Source organism: Emydura macquarii, unplaced genomic scaffold (genome assembly GCF_026122565.2).
Source record: "Emydura macquarii macquarii isolate MOO-44397 ecotype Brisbane River unplaced genomic scaffold, CSIRO-AGI_Emac_v2 contig_1781, whole genome shotgun sequence".
Classification (NCBI taxonomy): Eukaryota; Metazoa; Chordata; order Testudines; family Chelidae; genus Emydura; species Emydura macquarii.
Window position 1 is genome coordinate 259,876 of NW_027131918.1, and position 10,669 is coordinate 270,544.

General features: G+C 57.1%; 1 protein-coding gene across 3 annotated transcripts; it reads right to left on the reverse strand.

Annotated features, from left to right (window-relative positions):
• Window positions 1-1,706: 1,706 nt before the first annotated feature.
• Window positions 1,707-5,193, reverse strand: TMEM107 (transmembrane protein 107). 3 transcript variants are annotated; one of them, XM_067556466.1, is made up of 6 exons: window positions 5,063-5,193; window positions 4,477-4,612; window positions 3,488-3,555; window positions 3,057-3,157; window positions 2,297-2,393; window positions 1,925-2,211 (listed from the first exon to the last, which is right to left on the reverse strand). In XM_067556466.1, the coding sequence occupies exons 2-6, from the start codon at window positions 4,561-4,563 to the stop codon at window positions 2,142-2,144; spliced, it is 423 nt and encodes a 140-aa protein (XP_067412567.1). In that variant the 5' UTR covers window positions 4,564-4,612; window positions 5,063-5,193; the 3' UTR covers window positions 1,925-2,141. The 3 variants fall into 3 exon arrangements, with proteins under 3 accessions (XP_067412565.1, XP_067412567.1, XP_067412566.1); XM_067556465.1 differs by lacking the exon at window positions 2,297-2,393 and adding an exon at window positions 2,658-2,754; XM_067556464.1 differs by lacking the exons at window positions 2,297-2,393; window positions 3,057-3,157 and adding an exon at window positions 2,658-2,754 and having other exon boundaries at window positions 1,707-2,211.
• Window positions 5,194-10,669: the final 5,476 nt, after the last annotated feature.

Below are 10,669 nucleotides of genomic sequence, written 5' to 3' on the forward strand. Positions count from 1 at the left end.
GAAGTGGATATGCATGTGTGCGCAGTGGTTGTGTGTGTGTGAGAGAAAAGTGAATGTGTGTGGGTGTGTGTGTGTGCATAGCGGGGGGGTGAGAAGCGGGTGTGTGTGTGTGTGAAGTGGATGTGTGCGTGTGCATCACAAGCAGATGTGTGTGTGACAAGAGGGTGTGTGTGTGTGTCCCCCCACATATACACAACCCTCCCCACACACATCCCCCCCACTGCGGGCCATTCAGTCTCTGCCTCTCTGTGGGCAGGGGTGGGTTTCTGCCCCATCAGACATCACACGGGGGCACCAACTAGGCAGGAGCTACCGCCCCAGAGAGCAATTCTTGGGACCCCTGATTTTGTGTGTGTGTGTGTGTGTGTGTGTGTGTGTGTGTAGCCCCCGTATGAGAACTGGCCCTTTAACTGCAAGGGCCAGGGGCTTCACACGGGCTCCGTTTCTCCTTTCTCTGTGAGTTACCATTAGCCCGGAGCAGCCATTCTACCGGGCACAGTCCAGACCCCCCTGCCAGAGATCAGGGCCCTGTCACGCCAGGCGCTGTACAGACCCTGCTGACAGAGATCAGGACGGGTTGTGCCAGGCACTGTACAGACCCTGCTGACAGAGATCAGGGCCCGTCATGCCAGGCACTGTACAGACCCTGCCGACAGAGATCGGGGCCCGCCGACCAGGCGCTGTACAGACCCTGCTGACAGAGATCGGGGCTGTTTCTGTGTGTGGGGTGGAGGGGGGAGGTCAGAGCCGGTTGCTCAGAGGGGGTCGGTGCCCGGATCTGGCTAAACACTGCAGTGAAGACAATGTCGGGCTCCAGCGACCCAGGGCCCACGTGCCAGCTGAGCGGTGGAAATTCGCCTCTCTCCTTTACGGGGCTTTAACCCAAATGCTCCCAGCTCCTGGGGACTCCCCCGCCCCGCTGCCCCCAGACACTCCAGCCCCGCCCGGCTCTGTGAGAGCAGGAGAGACAGATCAGGTGGGGAGGGGGGCAGGGCTGAGACACCAAGGTAAGGGGGGAGGCTGGCTGGACAAAAGGGGAGTGGGGGGATGGATGGGTTGGGCTGGGGGGTGGGATGGAAGGAGGGGCAGACACGTGTGGGGGAATGGATGGGGAGTGGATGATGAGTGGGGGAGGGACGGGGTGGATGGGGGCAGACGGGCGTGGGGAATGGATGGAGGTTTGTAGGATGGGTGTGTGATTTACCTGTTGGGGGGACACACTGGGGATCCTCCCCAGAGTCCCTTCCCTGGGCTCTGTAGGCCCCCCCCCCCACAGGAACAGCCCCTCTACTCCCCCAGGGACACTCACCCCTAATGCCCTGCCCAGGTGGGATAACGGGGCGTACGTACCCCACAGCACCCATGCGCCCCATACATGCACTCAGACCCTCCAGCTCTGTGGTGCCCCTCACTCCCGCCCTGCCGCCCCCTTCTGTGGGGCTGGCAGTGGAGGAGAGCACCCCCTGCTGAGTCACCCCTGTCTCATCCCCGGAGCCCCTCAACATGTGAGTTCTGCCCCCCAGCCCACAGGAGGAGGAAGCCGGTTGCCACAGACCCCTGCTCTGGTTAGGCAAGACAGCTTTATTGAGGGGCCCCAGCAGGCCTGGGGGCACACGCCCAGAGGGGGAACAGCCACTTCCTAGGGGCTCCACCCCACCAGTCCGATCACTGCGCTGCAGTGGAGCTAACACTGCATGGTGCAGTACCACCTGCTGCCACTGGGGGGCACACGCCCAGAGGGGGAACAGCCACTTCCTAGGGACTCCACCCCACCAGTCCGATCACTGCACTGCAGTGGAGCTAACACTGCATGGTGCAGTACCACCTGCTTCCACTGGGGGCGCAACGCAGCCTGCTATGGGGCTGACACAGGGTGCAGTACCGTCTGCTGCCACCGGGAAGTTTCCTGGGGCAGGTAGGCTGCAGGCTCCTATGGGGCTAATTCAGCTCCGCCCCCTAAATGCAGAGCACCAGGCCCTGACTGCCCCATCCAGCCACCCCCGACCGCGAGCTGCCCCATCCAGCGCCAGGTCTGAAGAGCAGCGGTGGGCACTGGTGAGCTTCCTGTCGGGTGTACCCGCCCCCCGGCTCCAAGCCTGTGGGGCCAGCAGCACAGACCTCCCGGGGGGCACGGCTCCGGCTCACAGGGGCTTCTTCTTGAACCCGAAGACGGAGACGAAAAGCAGGATCTCCAGGACAGCGGGCAGGGCGCTGGGGGCACAAGGGAAGGCGGGGTCAGCCCCAGTAGGACGTTCCCGAGGGGCCCGGCCCCCCACACCCTCTTGGGGGCATCTACCTGCAGAAGCCCAGGATGTACCAGTAGGTGGCGCTCTCCCAGCGCGCCGAGACGAAGAAGGACAGGCAGATGGAGGCGCTGCAGTGGGCGGCCAGCGCTGGGGCAGAGTCGTCAGGGAAATAACCCAGAATGGAGAGAACAGGCAATGGGAGACGGGCCCTTTCCCTGTTGGGGGGTGCCGGCTCCTATCCGGCCCCAGGGCGGGGGGCTGGCTGGCTCGGGGGGCAGGGAATGGGGCACGGGGCTGTTCCCCTCTAGGGGGCGCCAGTTCCCTGGAGCGCTGTGCTGTGCTCCCGCCAGCCCCTGATGCTGCCCCACAGCCGAAAGGGGCTGTGGCTCCTGCATGTGGGGGGCCACTGACCTGCAGAAGGCAAAGATCCACCAGTAGAGGCTGCCGTCCCACTGCTCGAAGAGGAAGAAGAGGAGTGACACGGCGGCGGCGGCGTGGGCCCCGATGGCTGGGGTGGGAGGAGAGTCAGGGACCAAAAACAGGGACTGAGGGGGAAGAGGGGGACAGCTGCCTCTGGGGCAGGGCAGGGGGCTGCCCCGGTCCCCTCTCTCCCACCTCCGAGAGGGGAAAGGACCCGCATCCCATTCCCTGCCCCCGGGAGCCAGCGAGTGTCCATCAAAGGCAGCGCCCCCTGGGATGACCTGGGGGGGAGCAGGAGGGGACGCTACAGACAGCAGTAGGGGGGCACTTTTCCTCCACATGGGGTGTCCCCCATCCCTCCCATACACACACAGTGGGGCGGAAGGATACATAGCAGGCTCTGCGTGTTGTTGAACATGGACACCCCGGAGAGGAAGCCGGCCAGCTCCACAGCGAAGCAGCCCAGTGTCACCGACAGGGCCACCACCAGCCTGGGGTGGGGGGTCAGCACCCCCGATGGGAGACACTGGGTTACACCGGCCCAGGACGGGGCGGGGGGCACAACCCCCCTAGCCCAGCACCCCTGGGTCCCACCAATCCCTGCTCCCAGGCCAGTTCTGCCTGCCCCAGGCTCCCCCCCAGGCCCTACACACATGCCCCTACCACCCCCCCCCCAGCCCTCCATGCCTCTCCCCCCCATCCCCAACCCCATTTCTGGGCCCATCCTCCTCCCACCTGTCCCCCTGCTATCCCAGCCCTATACCCCCCAGGCCTGTTCCCCTCCCACACCCCCTGGTCTCCCGCTCCCCCGACTGACTCACTCCACATCCCTGCGTTCGTACTCCTGCTGGGTGTACTGCAAGGGCAGAGAGGCGCGGACATTGTTGTCCTGGAAGAGAAGGGGCAGCAAGATCAGCCCTGGAGTGGGCAGCAGCTCCCCGGGCACCCCCCCCCCTCAGTGGAGGCCTGGCTGGGGCAGAGCAGAAGCAGGGGGGAGCCCAGGAGTCCTGGCTTCCAGTCCCATTGCTGCCCACCTCCCTGCCACCACAACCCCTCCCTGATTCCTGCAGCCTGCCCCACATCCCTCCTTTCGCCTCCGAAAAGGGCCTGTGCATGGGGTGTGCAGTGTGCATACGTTGGGGGATGGGAGGGGTGTGCAGCATGTGTGAGGTGGAAGCCCGGGTGTGTGTCGGAGGGTTGTGTACATTGGGTTCTGCGGCGAGTATGCTAGTACATCCATGTGCGTGTCGCAGGGCGTGCGCCGTAGCGGCGGTCAGGTGGTGCTGAGGCAGACTGTCGCCGGAAGGTGTGTGTTTCATATGGATAGGTGCCATACGGGTGTGCGTTGCTGGGGCAGGCGGGCATCGTTGGGACAGGCATGCTGTATGGGGTTGAGTGGCAGCTGCAGGTATTGTAAGGGTGTTGCATCGACGTGTAGGGAAGACAGGGTTATCACACAGGTGTGTGTCATGGGGTGGGTGTATGTTTTCAGTATCATATGGTTGTGCATCATCAGGGTCAGTGTGTTATATGGGTGCGAGTCACAGGCGCGGGTATCGTAGGGGTGCACGTTACCAGGGCGTGCATGTTGTAGGGGTGTGCGTCACAGGCGCGGGTATCGTAGGGGTGTGCGTCGCCGGGGTGGGCGTGTCATAGGGGTGTGCATGGCCAGGGCGGGCGTGTCGTAGGGGCGTACGTCACAGGCGCGGGTATCGTAGGGGTGTGCGTGGCCAGGGCGGGCCTGTTGTCCCGGTGGACATCTCACGGGTGTGGGCGGGCAGCGTGGGCGCACGTCGTGGGCGTCTCTTACCCGGGACCAGAAGATGGTGATGACGATGACCAGATGGGCCGTGAGGGTCAGGAAGCGGGCGGGCACCAGCCCATGGACCAGCGCCATCACCGGCTGCCCCACGCCGCGCAGGCAGGCTGGGTCCCGTGGGCAGGGTCTGGCCGGGAGGGGGAACAAAGGCATCAGGTTGGGGTGACCGAAGGCAGCACCAGGCCCCCCCAGTGGAGCCCCCAGCCCCTAATTACTCCCCTGTGGAGCCCCCCCATCTCCCATCGTCCTCATCACAGCCCCCCCGTTACCCCCCTCATCTCCGCCTTCCCGTGGACCCCCCATCTCACCCTGGCCCCGCCGTGCTCCCCCCCACTCATCGCACAGCCCCACGGAGATCCCCTCCCCCATCGCCCCACATCCTCATCAACCCCCCTCTCCAGTGGAGACCCCCTTCCCCCGCCCCCTCCTCATAAAAAGCCCTCCCCCACCTCAGACACCCCTCCCCTGCCCTCCCCCACCTCACAGGAACCTCCTCCCCCACCCCTCCCCTCATAGTAACCCCCCGGGACCCCTCCTGAAAACTGCCCTCCCCCATCCAGCCCCCCCGCTATCCCACCCCGGCCGGGCTCGCGCTCTCGCTCGCTCGCTCGCAGGCTCCGCGCGCCCCGCACTCGGCTCCCTCTCCAGGCTCGGGCCCGCGCACGCGCCAGCTGTTGCCCCTGGTAACCGGCGCGGGCTGCACCCAACCCCGCGCGCGCTAGACAAAAAAAATAACAAAGCGCCCGCGCGTGCGCTTAGAGGAGATCTCGCGAGAACGGCGCGCGGCCGGCGATGATGAGCCCGACACCGCCATCTTAACTGAGGGCAGGAAGGGACGGAGCGGCGGCTCCTGCCCCCTCCGCCCTGAGGGGGGACCCCCCCCGCCGGGCCATATGGGACGTATAGGGACTCCCCTTCCCCAGGCTCCTATGGAGATTCCCCCCTCCCCATACGGACCCTCTCTCCCAGGGCCATATGGGACAAAGAGGGACTCCCCCTCCCTGGGCCATATGGGGACCCCCTCTCCTCTTAGGGCCATAGGGTATCCATGAGCCTTAAAGGCTTCCAGTCTGCTAAGGGCAAATCTGCTCCCCGCATAGCTTCCCCTACCCCCGCCATATTCCCCTCCCCATATTTAGGCCCAGGCTGCCCCTCTTAACTGCAGGCCCGTGCCCACCCCAGATCACGCCTGGCCTGGAGGCAGAGAGGGGTGTGGGAACAGCCCTTGGCTCAATCTTCCTGGGGTGGGAAATAGATCTGGGGAGCTGGGCTGAGAACCAGGCACGGAGAGGAGCTTGTGGTGGCGATGGGGAGGGGGGTAGGACAGTGTAGGGTGGGTGTAACTCAGTAGTAGAACTCCTGCTTTGCAGGGATGATGCCCTGGGTTTGATCCCCAGCATCTTTTGCAAGGGTTTTGTTATTGCTGGGTTGTTGAAACAAAAAGCGAAGCTTTCCCACCCAGGGAGGCAGGCAGCTGGAGATGTTTCCATGCAAGGCTGTAGCTCCACCCAGGAAGGTTTCCATAAAGGCAAGATCCACCAGCAATGGGCAAAATGATTTATACCCAGGTATCCTCCAATCAACAAGGAGCAAAATGATTTATGCCCAGGTATCCTCTAATCTGAATTGGGCAAAGTGATATACACCAAACTACGCTTAAATCAGCAAGGGACAAAATTATTTATACCCAGGAACCCTTTAATCAACAACAGACAAAATGATTTATACCCATGAATCCTCCAATCATCAAGTGGCAAAACGATTTATACCCAGGTATCCTCCAGTCAATGTTTCTCAGCAATGCACCTGCTAGAAAGCCAGAGACCTGACAGCTCCCCCATCACACCAACACAGACCAGACTCTCTGCAACAAGAGGCACAAATATTGTCAGCTCTCAGTTACGGTTGCCAAGTGTAAGGCGTTGGACTTGAAAGCTAATGAGGTTTTCCCGTGCAGGTTCAAATCCTAGTTGCAGAGGTTGTTGCTTTCGCTCTGAGAGGTGATGCCCAGAGATTTTGCTGGCTCCAGGCATTTTCTGAATTGAAATCCTGGGCAGGGACCAGTGGATGGCACTGGTGGATTCATGAAAAGCAAATTATGGGGCCATGGGGCATGACCCCCAAATACCTTAGCGGAGCCGGCATGGGGATCCCTCCGACACTCTGAGACGCAGGCCCTGGGTCCCCGGCATTCAGGAGTCGCTTTCCAACCCAGGGCTCCTTTCATGTAATAAACCCATCACCAACTCTCCAGTCAAATCCACCACCGGGGGTGGACATGGCTCCGGTGGGAGCCTGCCCCAGGGACCGATCTGGAGGTGTGAGCCCTGGTCCCAGCAGAGGGGCCTCCCAGCCAGACGCTAGCAAAGAGATGGGCCGGGGCGGAGGCCAGCAGAGGCGGGGCTGATCAGACTCGTTCTGCAGCCACAGGCTGGAACTGGCCCCTGTGGGACCAAGCTGCCGGCATCGTCCAACTCAGAGGGAGACTCCCCCCACATGGCACAGAGAGACAGAGGGGTTCTGATCCCCTGCTGCCTGTCCCATGCCAGGACCTGGGGGGGGGGCTGATCCCCCATGTCAATCGGGAGTCACTCCAGCAGAGTCATTGGGCCGATTCCCCTCTCGCTCACCCAGGTGTGAATCAGGAGTCACTCTGTTGGAGCTGATTTCCCCTCTCGCTGACCCCAGTCTTTGGGGCCCAAAAGCTACCTTCACTGGCAGGCCTGATGAGCCTCTTCCAAGCTCCTCCCACCATGTAAGCTCCACCCACTTGAGACACCCATGTTGTCTACGCACGGAAATTGACCAGCATGGTGCCAGGAATGAGGGCTTGCCTTGGAACCTGGGATCAGTTAGCTCCGGCCCCTTATTGAGCAACAAGGGACTCACAGCTGAATCGCAGTTGGCTTGCAGCAGAAGCCCCTTGTTAGCCAGATGGCCTGACTGGCTGGAGGAACCCCCGGACCTATGCTAAAAGTCCAGCAATGGCAGTAGATAACCACGCTGAGTCCCCTTCATGTGGGGAGAATAGGATTGTCTGCATTACCCTTGATATGATTGCCACACTTGCCATGCGGCATTCAGACCATGACTGTAATCCAGTCTTATGCTTCAGGGATGCAGCCAGTCGCCTGCAGGGGTCAGGAAGGATGGCCTTCCCTCTCCATGCACAATTGGCCACATATCTTGGTCCCTCCAGTTTAGTCTCCTGAGGGCTAAGACACTTTGGTCTAACTAAAGTCTTTGGGCTCACGGCCAGGAGGGCAGAGTAGATGCTCTGATGGGGCCTATCCTATACGATGAAACTATACTACTAATCTTAACAAGGTGCAGTATTCCCGTTACATCTCTAGGTGTCACCCTTTCCTCTCCATGGCACTGCCTGTCCTACTGCTACAACCCACATTGCTAGTTAACATTAGGCTATTGGCGTTGTGAGATTCATATCCCAGCAAGCCTCCTCTGTAAATTAACTAGGTCGTGGCCTTAATTACCATTGCAAAACAACATGAACATATGTAGGATTATGCTTGAGAAATGGATTAATCGCCCACACTGGGTTAGGTGTGCTGAAATACTTTGTTTCTCAGTGAAACATGCAGAAAAAGGAGCATACCAGTGGGATTCTGTGATGAAGAGGAAGAAAGGAAAAAGGAGAAGGAAGAGAAAAAGGAGAAGCAAGAGGGGGAAGAAATGTTCATAACTCTGAACAAAATATTGTGGTTGTTCTTTCAAACGTTTACAACTGAACATTGACTTAACACAGCATTGAAACTTTACTATGCAGAAGAAAAATGCTGCTTTTAACCATGGTAGCCCTGGTCTACACCTACCTGGAGATTTGGCGACAGTCGATGGGAGTTACGCAAGCTACGCAGAGTGGCTTGCATAACTCCTGTTGACTGCTGAACTTCTGTTCTGCATGGTGTCTTCACTGCACTGCACCACTTGAAGAGGTGGTTTTAGTATGTCGGCTTCCTGATCGAGTGAGCGGATCTACGCTGACCGCTCAATCGATCCAGAAAGATCAAAGTCACCGCCGTCAGTATAGACATACCCCTAATTTAAATGAAACAAGCACAGAAAGAGTTTCCTTACCTTGTCAAATCTTTCTTTTTAAACTTTCCCTTTATTTTTTAGTAGAAAATTACGTTTAACACAGGACTATACCATATTTGCGTCTTTCTTTTTCTTTCTTTCTTTCTTTCTTTCTTTCTTTGTCTCTGCCACTGCCTGATTGCATACTTTCATTTCCAGATGAGGTGTGTGGGTGACTAGTCAGTTCATAACTCTGGTGTTCGTAACTCTGAAGTTTTATTGTAGTTCACTGATTATCCATATCACATTTCTTTGGGTACTGTTAATTTCTTTTGCTTGACTAAAGAAAAGGACTCGAGAGAGTTGAATTTAGTTTTACAGAGTTTTATTAAAGGTCCTTAACAGCAATTAATAGTGTCCCTATAGAAGACAAAAAATAATATGATCTGGCCAATATCAACTAGAAAATAGGTCGATGTGAACATTCAGGTTTTCAGAATCAAATGACCCAAACAGAACAGCAAAAAACATTTATACTCAAGTGCTATCTCAGGAAGGTGACTTTTAGATTTTTGACTACGAGTCCCTTGTGCCAATTGGTTATCAGTGCTGATGCTGCTAATGCAACAGAGGGAAAACAATCCAAAGCAAGATCACGAGACAATTTGGTCAATTACTCACATGCCAGTTCACCACGGTCTCCTTCCCAAGGGATCTGTTGTAGCCAACTCGTGCCACCGATATCCAAATGAGTTATATTAACCCCCGGCTCTAACATACCTAACTATCTAACAGAAACACCTACATTTGTGATAGATGGAGTGCAGCTTAAGAAACTCACAGACTTGGTCTCATTTTATGTCTACACACACCTAGAACGTGAATGGCAGTGTGAAACCATTCACTATGGTAGACACACGTACAGTGTCCAGCAATCTTCATCAGCAACAGTACCTGGTTCAGTTCTGAAGCTACTTGACAGCAATCTTGATTGGAACCTGTGGCAGAACACAGACACTCCGTAATTCTGCGATGTTCTTTCAAGTGCACACAGAAGCAGCACCTGGGTACCCGTTTCGGGAAGTGGTCAACTGATTGAAGGACAGAACGACCAACGTCCTTTCCTGGAGTGCTAGTGGGCAGCCTGAATAGCTGGAAAATAGAAAGAGCTAAAGATGCCTATCTGAGATAGATAGTTTGGGTCATCACTAGGGCATGAGGCGACCCAAGACCTCAGTCTACATCCTTCCAGGTGAATTCAGCTTTCGGGAAGCAATGTGCTGAAAGAGATAGGGTGTTATGTATTGAATGGCCCAACTTGGTTCCTCTTCTACAAGGTGCTGGCATGGACCAATCAGATGTTGACCCACACATCTTCCGAAGATGCGAAATGTCCATCCAACATGAGAGTCGTCCTCTTTCCCCGTCCAATTAGGGAACGAGACGTCCACTTCTGAGTTCTTGCCATGGGAGCTGGCGTTTCCCAGCTCTTTGCGCAATGCATCTGGTCACGCCAGCTTGCGTAAGCCAAGTTAGGACACAGCTGTTGGTACGAACAACTTGGGACACAACTTGCACACCGGCTGGGTTTGCTCCGCAAGCCACTTTCCACGGGCCCCTGGCAGTGTGTCCCTTGGCCAACTTCACAGCTGTGCTTGCTCAAGGGGCAGTTTTCCCATCAACACGCCGCTAGCTGCCGAAATGTCCATCAACGTCCCCATAATTTATACAAAGTCCCTCCGTGTTCTTGGATGCACTTTAAACTTGGTTTAGCACTGTCACGCAATGCAAAGTCACTTTAAGACCTGTTGATCTCCAGCTATATATACTCTTCCATTTCTGTTCTCCCCTTTTTTTAACACCAGTCGTAAGACCTTGGTATGTATGACTGAGTTGCGCCTGTATTTTACATTCCTGATTATTCCTCTCTGTGGTCAAGTGTCCTGATAAACACGCTCTTTGGTTTGGGTGCCTTTCATTTATTGCCTCTTTCGATGCAGGTGGATTTCACTAACTTGATAGCACAACATGCCTGATCGCAAACATTCACCCAACTTCTTCACTTTATGCCTAAGCTAAAAGAAACCAGTATGAATGCAACCCCTGCATTTCCTAACAGGATTGCACCAGAGCTAAATTCTGGCAT

Excerpts from the sequence above, each read along its gene's own strand:
- TMEM107 (XM_067556464.1), bottom strand. The coding sequence starts at position 4,563 with ATGGCGCTGGTCCATGGGCTGGTGCCCGCCCGCTTCCTGACCCTCACG. Across the intron at positions 3,556-4,476 it reads TCACCATCTTCTGGTCCCGG|GACAACAATGTCCGCGCCTC; the intron begins GTAAGAGACGCC and ends CTTCTCTTCCAG. Across the intron at positions 2,212-2,657 it reads TGGATCTTTGCCTTCTGCAG|CGCCCTGCCCGCTGTCCTGG; the intron begins GTCAGTGGCCCC and ends TTGTGCCCCCAG.